This window comes from Diuraphis noxia, unplaced genomic scaffold (genome assembly GCF_037042655.1).
Source record: "Diuraphis noxia isolate RWA-SAM2 unplaced genomic scaffold, SU_Dnox_SAM2 contig0006, whole genome shotgun sequence".
NCBI lineage: Eukaryota > Metazoa > Arthropoda > Insecta > Hemiptera > Aphididae > Diuraphis > Diuraphis noxia.
Window position 1 is genome coordinate 1,127,540 of NW_028301716.1, and position 26,023 is coordinate 1,153,562.

The 26,023-nt window shown below is 29.6% G+C and overlaps 2 protein-coding genes across 5 annotated transcripts in view; one reads left to right on the plus strand and one right to left on the minus strand.

Moving 5' to 3' along the window:
• LOC149054465 (adenylate kinase isoenzyme 5-like) overlaps positions 1-22,859 on the plus strand; it is a 43,341-nt gene extending 20,482 nt beyond the window's left edge. For 2 of the 4 annotated variants that reach the window (XM_089229993.1, XM_089229994.1), the window contains 9 exons: positions 8,528-8,692; positions 8,765-8,875; positions 14,983-15,125; positions 15,335-15,517; positions 16,495-16,753; positions 17,823-17,977; positions 18,050-18,163; positions 18,421-18,585; positions 21,185-22,859. In XM_089229993.1, the coding sequence (XP_089086119.1) occupies positions 8,528-8,692; positions 8,765-8,875; positions 14,983-15,125; positions 15,335-15,517; positions 16,495-16,753; positions 17,823-17,977; positions 18,050-18,163; positions 18,421-18,585; positions 21,185-21,511 (1,622 nt within the window). In that variant the 3' untranslated portion in view covers positions 21,512-22,859. The remainder of the gene's footprint in view (positions 1-8,527; positions 8,693-8,764; positions 8,876-14,982; positions 15,126-15,334; positions 15,518-16,494; positions 16,754-17,822; positions 17,978-18,049; positions 18,164-18,420; positions 18,586-21,184) is intronic. The other 2 variants (XM_089229995.1, XM_089229996.1) reach the window with 2 other exon arrangements.
• LOC149054467 (ATP-dependent DNA helicase PIF1-like) lies at positions 4,516-6,982 on the minus strand. The gene is made up of 2 exons (XM_089230007.1): positions 6,590-6,982; positions 4,516-5,034 (listed from the first exon to the last, which is right to left on the minus strand). The coding sequence occupies exons 1-2, from the start codon at positions 6,980-6,982 to the stop codon at positions 4,516-4,518; spliced, it is 912 nt and encodes a 303-aa protein (XP_089086133.1).
• Positions 22,860-26,023: the final 3,164 nt, after the last annotated feature.

Sequence of the window (26,023 nt, forward strand, 5' to 3'; positions counted from 1 at the left end):
AACTTACTGATGTCACAGAAAGTCCTTCAAAAATTATAAATCGTGAAATACTAAAAAATCCTCAAATTGAAAATATCATGGAAAATAACTATGTTGAAAATATCAAACAATGTATACATCGAAAGCGTAGAAAACGCATACCTTAACTTCCAAAAAATCTTATTGAAGTGATAGAAGCTATGAAAAATCGTGAAATAAGAAATGTTGAAGGTGAGTCATTTTTAATACATACAGATTTGGTGAACAATTCGATGTGTTTTTCTACAGACAATAATCTAAAGGCTCTAAGCTCGTATAATACAATATTTGTTGATGGTACATTTTCTTCGTGTCCTATATGTTTTTTTATCCACTTTTTACAATCAATGTAAATATAAATGGGCATTATGTTCCGTTAGTTTATTTTTTATTACCTCACAAAACAACACATATTTATTAATTTAGCATTTAGTTTAAAAAAAACTAAATTTGCTGAATTAAATTTAAATTTGACGACAATTGTGGCTGATTTTGAAGAATCTATTCATGCTGGGGCAAAAATGATTTGGCCATTAATACAAGTAATTGGATGCAGATTCCATTTAATGCAAAATTAAAGGAGAAAAATCCAAGAAATTGGATTAACAGACGTGTATCAAAATAAAAACTGTGAGCCCGGAATCTGGTTGAGAAAAATATTTGAACTTTCTTTTTAAGCCCAGAATGTTTTATAGAAGAGTTTATGGCACACTGCCGTAATGATCCAAAAATGTCAAAATTTTGTGATTATTTAGCTGAAAACTACATTGATGGGTTTTCGAGATTTCCACCCAATGTTTGGGCTTCTCCTCCATTAGTTCTGAGCGAAACACAAATAGTTGTGAATCTTTCCACACAAAACTCAATTATTTGTTTATAAAATCACACCCAAGCATTTTTTATTTATACACGTCTTAAATACAAGAATCCAAACAGATACGTACATTATTCTCAGGACAACTCACAAAACAAAAACTCGTAAGAACACAATAGATATTCATCAAAAAAGAAAAATCGAAGGTATGTTAAAAGATTATGAGGCTAAAAAAATTAACCGCTCATATTTCATTAGTTTGGCATCATCACATTATAAAAAATAACATTGTAAAACTTAAAACTATATTTGACTAAATTAATTTATATTTAAATTAATTATTGAATTATATATATATATTATATTATAGGTTGTTTTTAGACTACCTAAACTGGTGGAGTCGATACTGACGGAATCGATGCTTCATTGGTGGAATCGATAGGTTCCCTGAAAAATATCATACATTATAATATAGTATCTTATAAGAAAAGAATTATAAATATACGAGTATTAATATAGGTATGTAATAAAAATTAATTTTTAGCGTGCCATGGATTTGCCATTCTTGTCATGGCCGGACATAAATTAATCCTATGCACCAATAGATAAACAAAAATTACAAAAAAAATATAATAATAAGATTGTGATGTAGCGATCTATTGACTAATGTTACCGCGGATTTCAACGTCGTAACTGATTAAGCTTAATAAATTAAGACACGCCACACGCACGTATATAACGGGCGGGCGTATACATATTACGACTGTTACCTATATACAGAACAACAATTAAGGAAACAAATGAGAAAACTGAAAATAAACTATTAACATGATAACCCGATTTAAATATGTTAAATCCCTGTCATTTAAGTTTTTACCAAGAACATAATATTATAATAAGCACATATATTTTAATGAATATTATTTATACCGATAACATAGTATAATATCTCGTATATATTATATATCATATAATTAAAATTTGACTTCTAATCAAGATTATTAGATATTAAAAAAGTGTTATGAATAAACTATCATTTTATTTTTGGGACTCAATTTACCTAGTAATTTTTTTCCGAAACTCAACTTAACTATTACTTTTTTTCCCAGAACCCAATTTAAGGTCATTTGGGACCCAATTCACTAATCCCGCCGTGTTGCAAAAAACTTGAAATTTGAAGCATACAGCTTTCTTATAATCGTCTCATGAAAAGTAATTTAGGAGTTGAAATTAATTTTATTCCTTTTGAACATTCACAAATACAAAATTGTAATTCATATTTTTTGTATTATAAATTATTACCTGTAATTACTTGATATAAAAAGTAATCCTCAAGATCAGGACATAATATCATTGCAGTAATATATTAATGATCTTATGATTTTATAAAAAGGGAGTAATCTTCGTATTTTAAATAAAATGTAGTTTTAAGCACCAATTATTTTGTGGAGATTTTTGTGTTATTTTTTTACAAAGAGACTTTTAGTTCTTGATATTAATGCTTTATAATTATAATATATTTTTTAAATCAAATATTTTCCCTTGTTAAATATAAAAAAAGTATCTTTTTTATTAATTTCACCGTTTACTTGTTTTTTGACCTAATTTCCCATTTCTATGTCAATAATAGAAAATATAAATAGTCGATGTGATCAGTAAATATAAGATACAAGTTAACTGTTCTAACTCCATCCACATGAATAATTTAAGTCAGAGTGTTTTTTTTATGCACATTAAATTAAAACATGGAATTAAAATAATCAATTGTAAAGTTCTTGCATGCACCTATTCCCTATATTATAATATATCAAATACGTAGTTATTAAGTTTGATAAGTATCACACGCGATTTTCATGATATTTTGAATTGTAATTCATATTTCTTATCCATCGACCATCGCACGCAATTCGAATGCACCTAAAAACATAACCAGAACAATTATACTATAATAGTTGAAAGATATTAATTTTTCGCGTTCAACTGGTGGTTAAATTATTGTGGTACAATCTTTGAGTGTTAATAATAAAACACCAACTTTATAAGAATGTTTTTGTTGATTCGTCATAGGTCCATAATATTTGTAATTTATGGTCACACAGAAGACAGAACGACAGAAATAGTATCAGGCTTAACCGTATCATAATAATTGTTATAATATTAATATTATTTGATTTATTGTTGGTATAGTATTGTAAAGTACTTGAATAAAACTTTTTGAAAAAAGTACAAAAGTTTGTATTTTTTTAATATTTGAAAAAAATTCTTAAACAAAATACTTAATACTTATTCTCAAAGTTTCACTGCTCAGAATTTAAAAATTAAATTAAGTTAATTTTTAAGTGTTTTTTTAACAAACAGCTTAAACAGTTTTTATTTAACATATACATATATTAGATGTTTTTACTTGAATAACTTAAAAAAGGTTTTTAATTAGATACATCACGGACGCTATGTATAAAGTTCGAATAACCTTCAATTCAAAAAAAATAAAAAATTAGGTGTGCAAAACATTCATCCAAACAATCATTAATTAGTAATTACTGAATACGTAAGTAATATATACGTATATGAAGTTACCGTATTTTTTGTGAGTGACCTCATATAATTTAAGCAGTCACTATTTTAAATTACATATTAAAATTTGATACTCATAGGTACCAGAGTTATGAAAATTCAAAAATGTTGGGCCATTTAAAACCTCTTTAATGATTATAATTTATAAGTATATTCGGTATTGTGCTGTATGATCACACAATATATATTTTATTCTATGGTATGATCACATAATAATATCATGTTTACTGCTTATATGATAAACATGACAAAAATATTATACAGGACTGTACTACAAAATTATTATTACAGTACATAAATAATGAGAGGAGTACGGGAGTATTTTATATACGATATTATAGTCAATGATGGTATTCACCAAGACACAACGCTGTACACACCATGCAACAATCAACATTTGTGCACCAGTTCCCACACACCCACCAACCATGTTTTTTCGACAGTTAAATATATCTGTACCTATATCTAGTCATGATCTAAATATAAGTTATTATGCTAATATACTGTAGTATTGAAATTATTAATAATAAAAAAATAAAAAATAAATTTCTTTTAAAAACACACTTTCCTATAAAACCATATTTAAAAAAATATAAATATATATATATTAAATTGAACTAAAAAATATTTTAAAAATTGCACTAAATAGACAAAAATAATTTTCGGTACTTAAAAATAATGAAAAATTTACTGATGAAAAATTTAAAAGTGTGTGGTGCATCATACAAAACAATTAAAGCCGAGCCAAGTCTCACATACACTTCTTTGTTCAAACCTGTTTATAAGATAGTGACTGGGAGTATAATATGTCAATTAGTGTAAGAGCACCACACACTTTTAAATTTTTCATTATTTTTAAGTACCGAAAATTATTTTTTGTCTTTTTAGTGCAATTTTTAAAATATTTTTTAGTTTAATTTAAAAATATATATATTTATATTTTTTTAAATATGGTTTTATAGGAAAGTGTGTTAAAAAAAAAATTTATTTTATTTTTTATTTTCTACTTTTTAGTTGAAAGTACATTTTTTTATTTAACGTTTAAAAAAGATTTATGAAACAAATTTCTTATATTTAATAAAACGAATCAAACTACTCATGATTGATGATTATGATTGACGATGTTGTCTCATTCTTTCGATTTCATCCAAAGCGTCTACGTTACAGGATGTCTTTCCCATTATTTTTGAAGCGTCCAATTCTTCGATACGAAGTCCATCGAGGCTACGAACTCTCCTAATGATGACGTACGCTTGACCTTGTACGAATAGTTTCTGTCCCAAGTATACGACAGCATAATCGACTAAGGCGCCCTGCATTTTATGGGCTGTTGAAGCACATGATAATATTAAAGGCGGAATACGGCGCTCGACAGTTCCGTAACTGAATTTTGCCGGAAATTGTATTGATTTTGGCTTGATCAGGTGGATCCCATCCACGCCAAAATCCACCATTACATCTGGTAAGTCCTGCTTGTAGATCTGACCTTTGCGGAAGCCACCAGCCCATTTCAGTTCTGTTACAATACCTATTGCTCCATTGACCAAGCCTTTTTGTACATCGATGTTAGATCGCAGCATCACTTTTGCTCCCACAAATATTACCAGCTCTCTCGGCAATCCTCCGGTCTTGTTGATGTCATACGATATGACGGCGTCGATTGAATTTTATAGCGGCCTAGTGGCATCGACCAAAGAATCTTGAGCTCGAATGGTAAACATTTTGACATTTTTTTCTCGAAAGTATTGTAGTACTTTATTATTGTGGGCCTCCACTTGCTTGTTGGTTGGGTAAATGCGCATAGCCTTTGTTCACTCTGCAAACAATTATTCAAAAACCTGATTTTTCGCGACAGTGCGTTCAGCGCGGGTGACCAGTCGAGGAGTGCGCGCGTTGTTCCACCACCAGCTGGTCGCTTGTGATAGTGGTGCGCCGTTATCTAACTGATAGTGGGCAATGTGCGTATTCCAACAGTCAAATTTTTTATATTATTTTTATGCACTTAAAGTGCAGCACTTTCAATGTTTTTTTTCTGCGTCCATAAAGTTGTGTAATGCTTTCAGTGCCACCGAATTCTGTATTTTGATGGATTAAATGTTTAAGGTGGTACTGATCGCATTTTCGTTAATTATGTGTTTTTCATTGGCTACTCAAAATTCGTTCGTTTTCGTAAAGGCTTCATATTCATTAAATTACGTTCGTACTTTTTTCCTTGTTTTTTTTTTTATGCCTCTCGAGCTGTTCGATCATTCAACGAGCCTCCGATTCAGTATTCAATTTGTTTTTGTTAATCTTAAATACATTCGTTCTCATCAAAAAAAGCATACATTCATTCAATACATATTCAATCATTTAATTTTAGTCATCTGTGAATTGTTTTCTGTAAGTATCGTTCAGTCATTTATTGCGTTCAACCCATTGATATTATTCCTCAATTTAGGGCGCACCACGAGATACAGAAGCACGTGAATTTTTTTCGTCATTGTGAATTATATATTGTGTTCAGTGATTTATTCGTCTGAGCTGGTGGCCCGTTAGTCGTACGTTCTCAGGACTATCACACACTTAATTATTATTATATTGTATTTTTATTGTGCAAATATGTACATCCTGAGACGGTAGCGTTTGGTTCAAAGCCGCTAACGGACACCAGTTCTCCAGGTAACCAGCTGACGAGCTGCCAGGTTATTATTCAGTATTATTATTATAATTTTACTTTGCTAATCAAGCATTATTATTATTATTTTACTGTGCTAATCAAGCATTATTATTATTATTTTACTGTGCTAATCAAGCACTTCAATATTATATTGTTTACCTTTGATAATCCAGCATATTGTATTTTATCCACTTATTGGGTGCCAAATAGATATCTCACACTTAATGTATTATTATTAATATATTATTATGTATTGTAACATTTGCATAATCATTTTTATACTAAACCAAAGTACCTACCATCATTTAGAATTATAATAAAAACAATTATTTAACATATTAATATTCGAGTTACCTATTTTATTTCCTTCATTATTCATTTAAGGTCGTTACTATAATACTTGTGTTTAATCAACGCCTTGTCGTGAAGGCACCCTTAACGCCAATTATTATATTTGATTTTTGTTAAGAGCTGAACGCGACAGCCTTCTCTACAGAGAATTCCCCGTCCGTCTCTGTACTAACCCGACTCATCAACACGGACATGTGACTTGTCGTTAGCTCCCCAATTCGCAGCGCATTGAGAACGTCAATGAAAGTTGTATCACCTTGCTGCCTCATATTTTGCGTCAGCTCAATCAAAGTGAATAATTCCCACAAATGTGTAGCCAGTATCATGTGTCTTGGCTGACGGAAAACTGGTTGTCCCTTCACTGGCGGTATCTGCATCAGATCGCCAAACAGTAATACATTAATTCCTCCGAACATTTCCTCGGGACTCTTCAATTGTCGCAGTCGAGACTCGATCATGCACATCATTTCGTATGGCACCATAGAAATTTCGTCAATGAAGATAAACTCGACATCTTTCCATTCTAACCGCATGTGTTGAAGATATTGACCAGACAATAGTGGCATTTGTACGATTTGTTTAGCTTCTCGTTCTGCCAGGCTTTCATTGGCACGTTGCAGTGAATGTCACTTTTAATCGAGTTGTAATCGTTGTTGGCGCTGCTCTGTTGTTTCGGCACTTCTTCATTGCCTCATATATTGGCTGTAAGCATCGAGTCTGATTCGTTTAATAATACGATCTTCATTATCCCTGTTATCACGGTATTTATCACGAGCTTTCTCCAGGCGTCGTTTGCGTTGAGTGGCCGTCTCACTTAGTTTTGCAGATAATTCTCCAGTGTACTGTAAACCTAAAGTTGATGTCAGCGAACTCGACGAACAGCGCCGGCGGTAATACGAGCGCGCGTGATGAAAAATTTAAAAGTAAAGTTAAAAATTTAAACATAATATTGATAATATATTTTTATATTTTTGGTAGATGGTAGTTGTTATGGTTATATTATTATATTATTATACCTTTACTTCCTCGGAGATGACTTTGCACACCCGTCATCGCCTACCTGGAGGTCCGTGTCCCAAAATGATAACGGATTATTGTATTGTCATCCAAGACCAAGGTCTATACCAATTTTCAGAATTTTTCATCGTCAAAAAGTGCCTCAAATCGAGCGCGAAAGATTTGATTACAGACAAACAGACGTGAAAGCGACTTTAAGAAAAGTGTGTGAAAACGGAAATAGGCAACATTTTATTTATAAAAATCCATTGCAATTATTTTATTTTAATGTCTATGATATTATAATAATATTATAGTGTTATCCGCATTTGCTAGAAGTAATCGATTCCATAAGCAGTATGAGTACCTATATGTTGGATTGTGAATCGTTTTATTAAATTGTTAATGTAGGTACATTTGGTTATATATATTAGTAGTATATATATTTAAGAAAATAATACTAGAAATTATAATGTAGATTATACATTTATATTGGTATATTTGATATGATTGGCGTGTAAGCCGTAAGAAAAAGTGACAACTATTAAGTTAATTTTATCTAATGACTAAAATACTTAGGTTGTAACTGTTGTAGGTTCTTACAGTAAGTGAACAAAAAACAATTTGTATAATTCAACACTCGAACTCTGTGAATGATATTAATGTATATAGTTACTAATTTACTTATATATTAAACTTAACCTTCCTACCTATCTTCATACTTAACTTACGTAACTTTTTAGAATATCGCTTATGAACAATTTAATTGTAACATAATATTATAAAACATTTATGTTATGAGAATATAAATAAAATAACAAAAAAAATTCTTATATTATAAAGATGAGTCGATATTTTTGTTACTTAGTTATATATATTTTTTTTATTAATCTTACAATATTAATAAATATCTTGTGAATATAAAATTAAAAATATTAATGAAAAAAAATTAATTTGTGTTTAATAATGAATCACTAGACACTAATACCTAACTATCGGTCATTAATTTTTGTAATAAGATAACATCCTAACATCCATGATGCAGCCTACTTGCGTCCTAGAAAAGTAATAATATTCGCGCGTTTTTATTTATTTGACACTATGTTTTATTACAGACAAAATTCCCGATGATGAGCATTTTAAAAACGGTTCCAAAGATAGAGACAATTGGGAAGCAGATGATATCGAAAATGCAAACAAAAATGACGCTGGGATGTTTGCGTACACAAACGGCCATGTGAAATTTGACACACCGAAAGTTCCAGTTATTTTCGTACTCGGTAAGTACCTACCTATAAAGTTGCAACACCATCTTCGCAAACACCTATTTGACCGAAAGTTTTCGTATACAGGTGGACCTGGAAGTGGCAAGGTCACGCACTGTGACAACTTGATGATAGAAAAGCGCGGTATTGTCCACATTAACATGACCGACTTACTACAACAGTACACTGTTGGAAACGGTAAGTTTGTTTTGTTATATCATCAACGGTAAATTAAACATTTTAGTAGAAGGTCTACTTTTAGATTTACCGAGCGTCTGCGGTAGCTGGTTATTGATTTATGATCACGTTTGGTAATCGATAGCTTACTGTTTGAATACTCATAAAATGTACTTAACAAAAAAATTTTATATCATGCAAAACTAATATTTTTTTTAAATTTGAATTTATATTGTTAAAAATCATACAAAATTTTTATGTCTTATACTAAGCCAAATAAAATTATAATGTACACTGTACAGCCTAAATTATATTAGTATAAATATTATGCAATATTAATTCTTAATTGAGAGATATTTTGAGTTATTTCACTGAAAAAAAAAAACTAATATCTACGTATTGGTTTTTCATCAAACATCCATGGACAATGTTTAATTTTTTGAATTTGTATTTATATTAAACTCTTGAGATTTAAAATTACAATATAAAGTTATTTATAGTAAAATCATATAAAATAACATATCTAACTAAATAACTATCTAAAATAAAATGGAAACCATGTATGAATCTAAGCAGGAATTTTTAATTCAGTGGTTCATAATTATTGTACCTTTATAATTTGTATTAGTGATGAAAAACAAGATATCTTGCTTCTGTTCGTGTTTATATATAGTTATTATAATTTATAAAGTAAATGCGAAGCAATGCAACAGTTGATTATCATCGGTATCTATCATACCTACCTTGTTTTGTTTCTGTGCTGGAAATTAAAATGTTCTAACCCTTAATCAAAATCCAATTAATTATATAAATGGTAATAAAGAATATAATGTACTATTTAATAACATAAGTACTAAAATAGTGGTTAAATTTATTGGAGAGAAAGATCTCTCTATGACATTTTTTTAATACTTAATATCTTATACCAGTAAGTTATATTTGCAGTGATAATTTGAGTCATACAATAATGGAAACTTCATGTTACTTACGTCCTACAAAAATTCTTATAAGAATTGTTATCACTACTGTAGTCTGTAGGTAAATTGTGTCCTACATGTTTGAAAACCACTTAGGTAGTCATTAGCTAGGTAGGTATCATCGTATTTATTGATAGGTTATTTGTGTTTCGACGATATTTTCTAACGAAATAAATGTATATTGATGGAATTTAAAAAGAATAGGGGTGATAAAAAATATGTGGTTAAATTTATTTAAACTCAAATTCGCAAATCTAACAATAAAGAAATTAATGATATTCATATCTAATACGTTTGTCACACTAAATTGACTTATAACAATGTTCAATTTTTTAATTAATTAATAAAATTATAACATATTTTGAACACATATAAATTTATTTTCTTCTGTTGTATCTATCTAGCTCTATAATTATGAAATTTTGGAAATTTAACAACCAATAATATTTAAAATTCTATTGATCATTGAATATAACGATATACTAGATAATGTTGTTGTATAACATATTCATTCTATGTATCAAGCTGTAATCCTGTATAATTATATTGATACGATAATATTTTGACACGAAATGGACGAAAATTATCCATCAATAAATACGAAAGGTAAGTTACATCTGAACTACGTATTAGGGCGCAAAAACGTTAGTATGATTGAGGCTCTAATTGTATGTTTTTTTTTATAATTGTTGAAGGTGACTCATATGTATATTTATTAATATAATACGCTTACAATTTGTATTACGCATTTGTAAATGTTTTAGTGACGTTTTATCAGACATCATAGTTGCGAGCATGGCGTAAATTTTTCCGTTCAAATTAAAATAATAATAATTTTTTATAGAATTTTATGAATTATCAAATATTTTTTCTTGTATCAGAAATTATTAATCATTTTTTTCCCTTTCTAATAAACTGTATTAATTATTACGTACAAAACATTATATTTTAACAATGTCGTGATTGTACGATAATTAATAAAAGAAAGCATTATTGTAAGGAGAATTCCTAAAAAAATTATCTATTGTGAATTAAAAAAAAGTAAAATTATAACCTCTCAAGCACATTTTCAAAAATTAAAGTTTGGATTTCGGATAAACAGAACAAGACTGAAAAGGATAGGTATTCTGCATACGACACAAATCACTGCTTAAAACTACATTTTAAATGTTATTATAATTTTTATAGTGAGCTTGATTATTTTCTAGAAAATGTTATGCTTTAGAATGTGTAATAATAATAAAAAAGGTGACCATAAAAAAAATGTATAAATGGCTTACTATAAAAAAAAATGCTTTTATATAAAAAAAGTGAAAAGTTAATGACCTACGTTTTCAAAGCCATTGCTCCCAGAAAAAAAACATTTTTTTACTAACAGAGCAATGTATTGTGATTTGAAATTGAACTCTATGAGGACGTAATAAAAAAATAGAAAAATCATGGAATAAAAATGATAAGATTGATGAAAGAAGTGAGTTATAATTTTTTAGTCAAAATCGGTCAAATACACAAATATAATATTCATAATATATTACTCATTAAAAAATTATACATTTTAAATGTTTATGTATGATGTTAATACAATCAACAACATTGAAATATATAAATAAATCAATGATTAAACTACCTATATTACTATTTATTGTGTCCATTGACTTTAAGCCAACCTTGACATGTCAGAGCAAGCAGACTTAACAAAGCTATCGGCTCTGTCAAACTATACCGAAGGGTGGAAATATTCAACTCTTCTGTTGTGTGTACTGTATATTATATATATACATATAAGTTCTTTAAATTTTTTTGGTACTCCTGAATTCACTCACCTTTTCTTAAATGTCAGTGTTGTTCTGTGGTATATTCGAAGAGTATGTTTGGAGGTTATTAAGCCATCCATTTTAGCCATGTTATCAATTATTATTGAACTTTAAGAATATTAATTTTATCTTATAAATTATAATTATAAATATTTATTATCTATTGATCATAATAATTGAAATAATTATGCATTGTACAGATATTTTTCTTACTTAAAAATCAAAATTATAACTCATATGCGTGTAGACGTGTAGTGTATAGGGTTTTAAGATTTCATGAAATTTGAATATGACGTATTATAATGTATCTATTAGTTGTTTAACAAATCTATAACAATAGGTATAATAAATTTAAACATCATCTTTTCTTAAGTTATGAATTAGCCAACTTAACATCATTTTATTTATATGTTTGAACTCTTTTATTTTCCTCTAATAATATTAAATTATGGGATCATTAATAATATAGTTGATATTTGTGTATCCTTAAAACTTTTGAAATCTAAAATAAATCTAATTGAGTTTAATTTTTTTTTTTTAATATCCTAGCCGCCAAGTTTTTTCATATTCATTATATATTCATAATTATTATTTTAATAACACGAACAATAACGTGGTAGTCTGTAAAAATTACTTTTGAAAATTACTTTTGTTAATTTCGTTGATTTCGACAAAATCTAATGAAATTATCATAGTGTTACTTCTTGTAAGTACCTATACCATTATATTTTTTGCATAAACTATTAAGTGATATTAATTACTGGAATAATAATTATAAAACTAATGTAAATTGTCTGCGCGATATAATATAAATACTAATATAATACTCTGAATTTAAATTATTGGTATAGAAAGAAATCAATCTTACATATTTTCATAGATACAAAAGGAAAGTTAAAGTTTTTCTTAAAAATAGTTTTCTATTGTCTAACATAAATTATTGTCACATTTAGTAAATTATAAAATGTACAGTCTCAAAAACTTTTATCACATAGATAGGATCATAGGTACTTAGGTACCGATATTCGAGAACACTATTTTTGATTTTCTTAATAGTTCAGCATTATATTATATCATATGAATTATAACTATCTATATTTTATAACAATCGTTAACAAATATTAAATATATACCAAACACATCAGAAACCGTATTAATATGAACTCGAGATCCACCAATACCTAATTATTTATTAACAGCGATAATTCGAAATGTTTGATGATAATAAATAAAATAACATGCAGAGATCTAATAAGATTATTATTATTATTTTGTTATAAAATAATGTTTTTTTTATTTTAATTAGGTATAAAATATTGATCGTTAATACCTTGATAGGATTCTAAATATTTTTCTTCAGATAAAACATTCTTTGAATTATGTTAAAGATTATGATTCATTTTTCTTATGATCCTTTTCACAACTTTGAACGTAAAAATGGCCAAAATGTAAAAATAATCTTAGACCGTCGCATTTTTACATTCTGGACGTTGAAAAATGAAAAAGGAATGTTCAAAATAATGAATTTATTATATTGATTTTGGCAAACGTTTTAATTTTACGAAGGCCAATCACCTACCTACCAATCAGGCCGTTACAATATTATAATGCTCCTATCGTTTGTCCCTGACCTGTTTCAATCGAATTGGGAACAGTTGACTATTTTGGTTGTAAAAGCGAAATTTGACGTGTTTACCAAAGGTCTGAAAAAGTCTCATACTCATTTTAACAGTAAAAACTTAAGAACCACACTAACATAATATTCTGGCCCGAAGTCCGTTCTTTGCTATATATTGAGTTTTAATCGAGGTCGATGGTAATGTATGAATGAAAAATATTTGATCGTAGCTCATATCTGTTTCTACGAATCACTGAGTAAATAGGTACTCAAACAGACTATAATTTTAAACTATAATTCTTTCATACATATTATCAGAAATGATAAGGGTGGATCAGTCCTGGTGATGAATTGTTTTAACGACTCGATTATCTTTTAAATTGTACAAAAAAATACGAAAAAATAGAGTGTATGTATAAAAATATAGTGTTTAAACGACAAACAGTCATATTAATTTATAACACTTTCCTGTGAAAACTGTGAAAATCAAATATGTATCATGCTTCAAATTAATACATCAAATATTCCAAAACAATACTGCCAACCGGTAAAGATTATGATAAGGATAATAAAATATAGGTAGTCAAAAATCCAAAATAGTGTTTGTAATTTTTAAAACAAATTGATTATCTATTAGTAATAATGGACACTATCGATAGTTAATATCGACTTTCATAATTATTGGCATGTGGTATTTTAAATTATTATTTTTATAATTGAGTGACTTTTTCTTTAATTAATGTCAATAATAACAGACTACTGGCTAATAAATGTATATCTCGTATTATACTCTATACTATTAAAACTTATTCGATTATTTTTTTTAATCTTTCGATTGTACCTATCTATCTTATTATAATCGACTTTAAATTTGGTGCAAATTGCATTTTCTATTTCTTACTATCTATGATGGTGCAAATTATAAACGCAGTTTAAAAATTTTGGTGCAAATTACAAATGTAAATATTTAGGATCAATTTTGATACAAATTGACTATGCCTCAAAAATTATCAGTGACAACGTGAAAACCATATTATTTAACTTTTTGCTACACGCTGGCTTACCTATTCTTTATATTATTGAGAACTTGGCTGCATTAAAAAATGGGACAAAGGAACTTACATTTACATGATTAGATTTATCAAATGTGAAATTGTACATAGATAAATAAAAGTTTCTGCTTAAAATATCCTTTGACGAATCGTTAAAATGAAAAAGAGATACGCTGATTTAATTCTGTAGAAAATTAAATGAAAAGTGTTGATGAAATATTATTTGTATTATATTATTAAACGATAATTTTTTATTTAAATAATAGTTATTTAATATAATATGTATAATGTGTTATAAAACAAACATTTTTTTAAATACAAGATGCACCGGCACGTATGATAAAAGTGTAGGTGTTATGGAAGATTTGGGTTATTCCTAAAAAAGATAATCACTCCCCCTCTCTAAATATGACGTCCCAGATACGGGCCTGTTTGAATTCAGGATAAAAATAAGTTCGATAAGTACAATTTAAAGTTTAAATCAGGTAAAATAATATTAGGAAATAATTATTAAATCGTTTATATTAATAGTGCATAATAATTAATTATAATTGTTTAAAAAAAATATTACATATCAAACTATTAAAGTGTCTGAATATTTATCGTAGGAGTTATACATATATATTTTGTAATGTATGGATAATAATTTCACGCAACCGTTATTCAGATATGGAAGACTTCAGCAAACTGTCCAGTAAAACAGTCACTGAAGTATTAATGTTGGAGTTGAAAATGTCTCCAGCGGCCAAAACGTTTTTGGTATCAGGATTCCCGAGAAGTATGCGCGATGTGGTTGAATACACAAATAAGGTACCTAATAAAATAATTATTTAGTTTTAAAATTGTATTAACTAAACCATATAATACTATTAAATTAATTTTGAATTTTACATTTTATTTTAATCTCAACCTACCCATAACATTGAATTTAAACATAACATAGTTTAATCTATGGTTATGTCTGTAAAATATTATTTACGCATATTATTATACGACATAATTGTGGTTGGTTTGTTTAGATAAAAGTTGTAAACGGAGTTATTTTAATATCGTGGAATCAAAACGTGCTTGAACGCCAAATCGATTACGGCGCAAAGTTAGGACATGTCGTTTTGAGTCTGGCCAGGATGGAGCTGAACAACTTCTATAAAAACGTTACTCCGGTGTCGGACTTTTACGACCAGAGGGGAATGCTCATTTCGGTGAGTGTTAAATCGAAACGAAAATCGTCATAAATAACTACCATCGTAAGCTATGTTATGCAATAATTTCCAAAACGTGTTTTTCTGGAAACAATTAAATAGTTTTTAACACTTCATTAGTCTTTAGAGTAAAAATAATATATTTTTAATGTTTAAAAATAAATAATAATATTATTATATATCTTACAAGCACTATTGAACACACAAAAAAGATTATAAATTTGTATGGATTTTAATGGGCTTACTCCATATTGGCTTAGTTATATTTAAATTTAAAAAAAAAAAACATTAAGTAGATAGATGCATTTTTATTTGGAATTTATACCAAATATCTTCTGATATCATTGGCATTTTGTGTTCGTCATATTAATGACTAATGAGATACGCTTTTATTATGTGTTTTAAAATTTTAGATATTTTAATTAATGTAATCACATGCACATTTTTAGTATTAGATGTGATAACATCACTTTTAAATATCTTAAATTCTAAAACTTAACCTAATGAATACATTAAATGAATTTTTTTAGATAATGATAATATTATTAAAATATTATTAGCAATTTCATTTTGGGACCAATATAAAATTTGCACCAAATATTTGAATTTTATTTGAAAATAGTTTAATGAACTGCTCTGTAAATACAATTATTAGGTTGAAACCACAGTAACTTACTGTTTCTTGTTCTAAAATTTGAACATAATCACTGCTTAATTTCTTTTTAATGAATTTATGTTTCTATAACCTTCTATGTTATTTTGTTATTGATCTATATGAATTTCTAGTGAGAAAATTTTAATTTTTTTACGGAATCGATAAACAATTTACTTATTTATCGATTGCCACCAAATTGGTAGTAGATGTCTACAAAAATTGAATTTTAATGGAAGAATTAAAATAAAATGACTATTCGGATCTGAAGTGTGGGTGTGCGTGTACGTTTTAAGTTGCTGTACACGTGTTGTTATGTTCGAAGGTGAACGGCGAGCGGAGTCCGACTGAAGTTTATAACGACTTCCGGTCCTCGGTACTTCAAATATTGAGCGCTCACAAAAGTCCGACGACGGTAGCAGTGACCAACGGTACCGTGCCAGTGGACAGATCGGGTACCGGACAACCGGAAGTCGTCGCCGAGCGCCCGACCAGCAACCACACCGTTGATATCGTGCCAGAACCACGGGCCACAGACCTTGTTTTGAAACCAGAAACGTTTCCGCGAACCATTTGTGTTGTGGGTGAGTGCTATAGTGTCAATAATACAAACGGGTAAACTGTCACTTTCTACGGTTCTTTGTTTGAACTGCATAACGCGTATACTTTGTACGGTAAGGTAAAACTTTAGATTGCAGAACGCGAACAGTTTGTATTCTTATATACACAAAGTATATATTAATGTATAGTTGTACCCTAGTGTCCCTAGTAGCATAGTATACTGGTTCTATACGATTTGTAGAAATATTTCCTATACACGTAGTAATAGAACATTTCCAACGTATATCGCTTAAATTTTATCTTAATATTGTGTAGCCAAAACCATCTTTAAAAAGTGTTGGTCTTTTTAATAAAATTATATATACTATAAACATATGTATGTATTTTAATACTTTATATATATAATATAGTACAAAGTGTCCGCTACCTAGTAATGTACCTTTTTACTTGACCGTACAAAATGTCCGTGTTTCGCACTTTTAATGCTCGACCGTACAAAGTAACCTAGAACCATATAAACGTTGTAGGTATCACACGAAATGATGATCAGATTGAATTTTAGACACTTTGTGTTAGTTTGACATTTTTTCTAGATCAGTCAAACTAATACCTTAAATGTACCTTTACACTCTATATTAGATAAATCACCCAATACCGTTCCAAGGATATTTCATTCAACCCACAAACATGAAATGTATTTTATAATTTTTTTTTTTTTTTTGATGGTGAATTAAATGAGTGAATTTAGTTCTGATACTTTATGATGATCTATGATTGGGCAAATAGTTGATACCAGTTTTTATAATAAATTCGCTAAGCAGATGTATATTTCAAATACATTTTTAGCAAAATGTAATAAAAATAATTTTCTTGTTCTATTTCTATATGATAATTATGTTAATAAGCTTGAACATTATTTTTGAATGCATTTTTTGTGTGTTTTTGAGACAAAATATATTTCAACCTACTGCAGTTTAATACTTATGTATATTTGTCTAACTTGTTTATTGGTCGTTTGATTCTGACTGGATAGTTTTGTTGGCTTTTTGTTTGTTGGTCAAAAATAATTAATTCGTGAATTGGTGCATGCAGGTGGCCCTGGCAGCAACAAGAGTTCATTGTGCCAAAAAGTACTCCGGGCCAACGCTGGTTGGGGGCATGTTAGCGTAGGACCTTTAATGAGATCACTGGCATCGTCCTTAGATTCGCTTCAAGAGACGATCAGTTGTGGTCACATCGTTGAAGAGGTGATGATAAGAATATTATTACTGGAATTAGTTTATATCACTAATTGTATTTTTGTTTTTATATCATTCCAGTCGATAGTTCACGAAATATTAGATAAGGAGTTACTCAAGTATAAAAATGCAGATGGTATTGTAATCGATGGTTACCCAAGAAATATTGGACAGCTCAACTATTTTGAAAAAAAGGTACCTATCATACTAAAAAAACGTAATTCGTTGGGTTACAAACTACATAAAAAAAGTAATTTGTTATGTAACTTATTTAAAATTAACTTAACTTTTTAATTATGGTCAGTGCTTAACCTTGATTATAATATGGATTATTTCATATGTGTCTTCTATTATATTAGATATTATATTCTATCATTAATTACTTTTGTGTTATAATAAAAACAATATAATGTGAAATATGTGTTTAATAACGTCTAAAACATTATTTTCAGTATGCTCAACGGCCAAAGTTGATATTATTGGATTGCTCAAAGTTGCAGTTAGGTCGCGGAAGGTTAGACGACAGCGTGTCGGCGTTTCGCCGGCGTCTGCAGAGTTTCCGCGAGCAAACTCTACCAATGCTCAAGGCACTGGACAAAGATAACCGTTTAGCCGTTGTGAGTAAATGGCAGAACGTTAAAATGTAAAATTAACCTTTTAATTAACTACGAAACAGGTAGAATTTTTCGTGTATCTACTCTTGTTACAAAATAGTAAGAGAGGTATAAAAATTCGTATCATAGTAATCATGATGGTTTATTGATTTTTAATTTGAATAATGTTAAGTTTTATACATATAGGTAATGTAAAATAATTAATATGAATATAAACAAAAAAGGTTAGGTTAGAGTGGGTTTGGCGATGATTATTAAAAAAAATAAGTGCGGGGCGATATCGGTCTTGGCGGATCTAGGCCGAATGACTGCTCACCCTTTAGCCTTCCTTTAGAGAAGGTGGCCGAATGGAGTGATCAACACTAACCAGTGGCTCGTCGTGATCTCTTATATGTTAGTTGCCGGTGTTGTCGATGAGATAGAAGACAGGGTTACATCTGGCGTTTCTGGCCGTACACACAGCTGTTTGGAATTCTCAATGCCTATCCACGCACTCTATTAGAAGTATCAGGTCTACCGCGTCGGTCTGACGGTACTGGTACCGCCGGACGGCGAGCCGTAAGCGGTTTATAGTATAATAGGAACACGAAGCATTTTGTTTTTTTACAACTAGCTGAACCCGTGCACTTCGTAACCCGTTGAAAAGCCTACACTTAAATGTCTCCAATTGTGTGTTAAATTCGTTACCATTGGGCAAGCTAGCAGTATTTTTTTTATATATATAGATAGATAATGGTTAAGAGGACGCTACACCTGCATGTGTTGTCACCGTCTTACACGCGTACTACATGGCAAATTTTTGTTCGCTAGATTCAATAGTGTGCTGTTAGTTTTGATATTAGAGTGAATTGACCCATTATCAAACTTTTAGGTAGGAACATTATCTGTGTTCTCATGTTGGTTTTTTACGATATTTTAATTTTTAAATGAGTTATGAGCATGTTAAGTGTGAATATTTGAAAATTCACATAACTCATTTAAAAATTAAAATATCGTGAAAAACCAACATGAGAACAAAGATAATGTTCCTACCAAAAAGTTTGATAATGCGTCAATTCACCCTAATATCAAAACTAACAGCACAATATTAAATCTAGCGAATGAAAATTTGCTATGTAGTACGCGTGTAAGACGGAGACGACACATGCGGGTGTAGCGTCCTCTTAAAATATACTTAATAGTAATATTACATTGATAATCAATTAATTTTATTATTATGTAATTTTATTCGTTTTATTTAGAAAAGTCTGACAATTCAAGTACTTAATTGAATTATATTTATTGAAATGCATTTGGATACACAATATTTTTGTTCTTCCTTCTGATGGGTACACAAATAAATCAGAAGGCTTTTCAATGAGCGATTATTCCACATATGCAAGCATGTATTTTTCAAATTCAGTTTACACACTTGTAGCGATTTTCCTTGTGCTTTATTGATGGTCATTGCAAAGGTGAGTCGTACCAAAAACTGCAAAGTTTGAATTCAAGGCATATCTGTTAGAATAATTGGGATGCGTAGCAACAGTACATCTTAGCCTTTAAACTTTCCGTTTAAAATTGTTTTTTTTTTCGCTAATGTTGTTCATCAACTTTTTCACTGAAAACCTGGCCTTTACGCAATCGGGCTGACGTGGTGAAAGCTCGTGTTCAACCAACGATATTAGTCGTTCGGCCCTACCACATATACTAGGGAAACAGTTATTCTGGATCATAAGATGGGACGTAGTTCTCCACCGGTAGCGCTTAACTTAAGCAAGCGGCTACTACTTAGCTGAAAGGAGCTCAGGATGACGGTACATAAGTGGCTGGGGGGAGGGTTCGGCTAATCCCCTGGTACAGTGGGTGGTTTTTCCTATGTATTCCGGTGTTGCTAGACTTCATGTGGCGTCGGGAAGAGGTTGTTATGATTCCGGCGATGTGTGTTGTCAATAGGTTAGTGACGGTGCGGATCGTGGATTGTGGATGTAATACCTGTTGCGTCATTAAGTGTGCTTATTGGTCGTTAGTGGTCCTGAAAAGGACAATTTATGTCATACTACGTTACAATATATATATAGGTATATATGTATTATTCAAGGTTTATCAACACCTCCAGACTAAATAAGACACGGAGGTCAATAATCACCATGTTTCACTCAAAGTATCTGTTAAGTTTCAAATTTTCTGTTTTGTGGAGTTTAATTTTATTTTTGTTCGGTTTAATTATAATAATAATAATAATAATAATAAATAATTTTCGTTTCAATTAAAATAAATTAAATTACAGTTGGGTGTTTTTATGAATACCATAAGACTGTTCTTTTTCCAGTATTTCAGGGTTGTATAGTTTTATGGTTTTTTTTTGTAAATGTAATACTTAGTAGGTATGCTAATTTTTGGTTTTGTAATAATTAAATTAATAAAAATTAGAATCATATAAACTTAAATTTTTATAATCAGTGAACGTTTAGATAAAATGTGTGAATGTTTATTTAACTTAACTGCTTTATTAATCAGTTGGTTTAAATTTGAAATTAAGATTCCGTGGTGAGGTTCAGAGGATCCTTAAAAAATGTCTGAATTCTGAATTCACTGAGATGTGTGTGTTTTAATTCCTCAGGTGGACGGTAACACCGACGATAAGCGAGTTCAAGAGACGTTCATCAGCACGCTTGTGGAGACAATGAAGGGCGAGAACTTTCCAGTTTTCCACAGGGATGACGACGACCACGGTGACGACGTCAACACTGACATCGACCCAGAAAAACAAACCACGCCAGCCGTGGTGGTAGGACACGTGGTTTCAGGGCCAGCAGTGCCACGTCAAAACGGACATTTACCGAACAAAACCAACGAAGACAACAACAATCGGGAACAGCATTTGCGTTACGATGTGCGGAACATGTACGCTCAAATAGGATCATATGCAAACGAACCCACACTGTAAAACGTTTAAACCAGTGGTGTGGTGAAGAGGTAATCGAAAGGTGACCGTCTCCGAGTTTCTTAAGGGGTGGTGGACCGGAAATAACCTGCTATACATGGTTGTTTATGATATTAACTATAGTACTTATTTTAGTATCAATTAGAAGAGGAAGTTACAAATATGACGACAGTTAACTCGCCTTCCTCGGGTTATCAGCGCTGTAGGGTGGAAGTGAAGCATTAGAAACTAACCTCAGAAAAAATGTCAAGATCACCTTGCCACTGGTTAAAACTGTTTTTTAAATGGACATTTATTATTTTATAATCATTTGTATAGATATGCCCAACCATCGTAGGTATTATCATAATGCAGAGGTGTTTATTGTTGAAGTCAGCGGTCCACACTACGTGGCATTTAAAAAAATCTATGTGGTCTAAAAACGCACTAAAACTGAATTTTACATTTTAAAATTCAAAATTCTACACTTAAGGAAATAAAATAAAGTACTTATATTAAACTAACATTTTTTAACTTTTATATTTTATAATCGTTATCATTCAAAATTGAACTATGTAGGTACCTAAATCTTTACACCCGGTGGAAAAATATACTCACAAAGGTCATTTTATTTTTGTGTCAATGGTATGCGTGAATGCTAATGCAAATGCATGCAGCCTTAAATAATTTTTGGCATTTTGGCAGGTTTCGAAATCCTAGTGGGGACCACTGCTTTAAATCACGGCTTGTGCGGGATTGTATGTCATTCTAGTGCAGCTCTGGTTCCGACCAGAACAATAATTATTGAATTATAAGCATGCAACTTATTTTCTTATTTTTCTCATTATGGCTTAGGTAAATTAATGTGCGTAAGATACAATAGTAATTGTCATTCGATTGAGTATAATGCATATCGAACCAAATAAGGTCGTGGACATATTTAAATTCTGGCCGTGTCGCTTACGATGGTTGTAAATATTATAATAATGTACATGAGGTACATATACGTCAGGGGCGTCTTCGAAGGGTGGAAAAGTTGGAGGTCCCACCTTCACATATTTCGTAAGTTTAAAAAAATCTTATTTATTTATGGTTAATCTTAGTTAATTCTGTGACTCAATTGTTTCTAATTTACATGAATGTATTGATAAAATTTTATGTGAATGATTATAAACGCATATTCTTACTGGTTACTATGTAATAACTAATAAGTAATTAAGTTAAATTACATAAGTAAGTTTACATTACATTTTGTTGCTTAATTATGTTATGAGGAAAAAATTCTGTATTCGAAATCTCTTGAGAGGATGTTGAGTCATGCAAAATGTGTTGTCTAATGAACGAACAATACATAAAAAATTAAGATCAACCATCCATTTTACTTTGTTATTTTTAATGCTAAAGTAATTTTACCTCATTAAAAGTAAGAATTTTACCTAGAGTCTTGATTAGTGATTTTTCGATATTTAAATTTAAAAACAAGTTAGTGATATAAGCATAGTTTTTAAATTAAACATTTTTTTAAATAATTAAATACTTATAATTAGGGCTTGAATTTTTATGTGGTAAATACCCACAAAGTAAAACCTGCCGATAAAATGGCTAAATATACCCATAAGACCCGATTTTTAACAATTCAAAGCAAAGTTTTTTATTTGAATTGCTTATGATAATTAAAATAAATTGTATAGAAAAAAATAAAAATAAGAAATTAATCATTTATTTGTATAGGAAGTTTTAGTTTTTAATGTTGACGATTTTGATTTTCGGAGTGGATATATCTACATTTAGCGTTCACAACAGTTGATGAACGAATTTAAATTTAATGTTTTCATCAACAATTATTAAATATTAAAAATATACCTCGTATCAATTAATAAAGGATAGTAAAAAGTGAATTGACCTATTATCAAACTTTTAGAGTAAGACATTATCTGTACTACTTGAGTACAGGTTGGATTTTCATACAAATTATGAGCAATTTTTTACTTAGTAATACTTAGTACTTAGTAATATTTTACTTGCCCATATCTTACCTGAAAATTTAAAAATCGGGAAAAATTGCTGACGATTGAGCATAGATAATTTTCTCAACTAAAAGTTTGATAATAGATCAACTAAATTTAATATTCAAACTAACAGGACATTATTGAAACTAGAGAACGAAATGTAACCGTGTTTGTCCTCTTAAAAATTATTGATGAAATAGACTTAGAACTAATTTCAAATTTTTAAAGGATCAAATATGGCTTTAAAAGTGAAAAATATACTCTAAAAACAATCGTATTTTTAGTCACACCTTCATGGAAAATATTTTGTGTATGACATAATTTATGACCAAAAAAAAATATGCATATACAAACAAATTTAAATTTTATTCAAAATTTCTTTAAAATTAAAATACAAATAAATGAATTTAATTGACACCCACATAATAATAGTTTAACGTTTAACTTTAATAGTAGGTGAATAAACTATAACATTAAAAATAACAAGGTAATATACTGAACGTAAAATATGTCATCTCTAAGACTCTAAGACGGAAATCTCACATTTGGATACATCATCTTAAAATACGTTAATAAAAATAAAAATAAAAATAAATGTATATATTGTATTAAGCAATTTAATAGGTAAATAGGTACTAAATATTAAATAATATAATAAGCAAAGACTGAGTTTATATGTTTAGTTTCTACTCTCCCCTCTTCCTAAATATGGATGCCTTAGGACGCCCTTGATGTACGTTGTGTGCGAATATGTCAATCAATATAAAACTCATCTATTTTTAGAACTTTCGCTTTGATAATTAATATGTTTATCACTTTTCAACCGATTAACGTTGAAGGATATTTTTATTTAAATTTAATTTTTAATTCTTATTAATTTTGACCTAAGCCTTATAAATATGAAATAAATCATTTTCACCGGTGCACTAAATCCAAATAAAATTGTCAGGTGCAATGAAAGACGAGAGTGCGTTCGCTGCATATTAGTGCACAGGTCTGTGCTTTGAAAAAATTATTATAGTCATCCATTGCGTACCATTATTATAACGCGTTATACATTGATTGTCTAAGGGCGCTGACTTCGGAAATCGAATCTCGAACAAAACTTATATACGTACTATTAATGATAAAAATAGTAATAATGATAATAAGAACAACTATGAAGATAATATTTTACTATTGTTTTATTTGTATTAATTTTTCGTTTTTTATTCTTTCTAAAATGCAATAAAATTGAATAACTGGTGTACAAATAGACGTTATGAGTAATGATAAAATCATTTGTATATTGTCATGTACTTTTGATATGTTTTTATTGTTGAATAAATTGTACTTGAATAAAAATAATTTTTTCATTGTATACTGTGAATATTTTCTATATAGCATATTGCATATGGAAAAAAATATAAACATGATAATCTAACTATATAAATGTGAAATGAAGATTTGTGTATGAGGTAAACTCTGAAACTATTTATCAGAACTTCATGATTATTTTTTTTTAATGAAAGAGCGCATCGTAGAGCAGGTTTTCGGTATAAATTTTCTCCAATAAAGTTAGTTAGCTTAGCGTTTACCTTTTTTTTATTTTTAAATTCCATGTTTTGATCATTTGGATTGCGATAATTTTGATTAGACTGCGTATAATGCGATGATGGTACTTAATTTATTTGATACATTTTTAAGGTATCATATCAATCACCTCTAATAATTGATATCGTTTAGTTGAAAATTTAATCACCACCGCTATACGTATCTCTGGTCACTACTGATTCCCAATTGCGTATTGCATTATAATCTAATTTTACCAAAATCACATGCAATAATAATGCCTCCCAGGCCTCTGAATCATGACCTAACGCTTTAAACGCTTGCGTATTCATATTTAAATCAGCCGTAAACTTTCTTAAACATACACTTGACTATTTTTGCATAGATTCTAATTCATACATATTTTCTGTATAAGATTGTATGAGAATAGGTACGCTTATTATCGTACCGTCCAACAACGATATTCCATGCAATCGAGTAATCGTAACCTGTAGTTCCTAATTTTTGTATCGGAGTCAATGGGTCCCCATGCAAATACATTTTTTGCACACCTATAGTCTATACTATAGTTGGATTTAAATGTGCCATGGACAAAAATAAATCCTAAAACGTTGACCACTCTTCAAATTTTTCCGAAAAGGACGGTTATTCTAGCTGCCTACTTGCGTATGACTGTCTGACATACTCAACCTGTTTATGTCACAAACTAAGTTTGAAATTTGTACCGTATTCTCTGCCTTTACAACCATTGAACCATATCAAAATATCAATTTACAAACGTATCTTTATAGTCCATTTGCTCATTAGTCATTAGTGATATCTATTGCTTCTATATTATTTTGGACAACATCAAACTTAGTCCAAAGTTCTTTAATTTTCTCTAGACGTATCTTTATCTGCATGACATTGTTATCCACATCTACATTAACATTATTGATACCTATATGTTTGGAATTTGGTCAGTTGCACCTTTAGT

What these genes read in the sequence shown, in the direction of transcription:
- LOC149054467 (XM_089230007.1), bottom strand. Translation starts at nt 6,982, where the DNA reads ATGCCACTATTGTCTGGTCAATATCTTCAACACATGCGGTTAGAATGG. An exon ending in TGTCCGTGTTGATGAGTCGG is followed by an intron (nt 5,035 to 6,589) that starts GTTAGTACAGAG and finishes GACATCAACAAG; the next exon opens with ACCGGAGGATTGCCGAGAGA.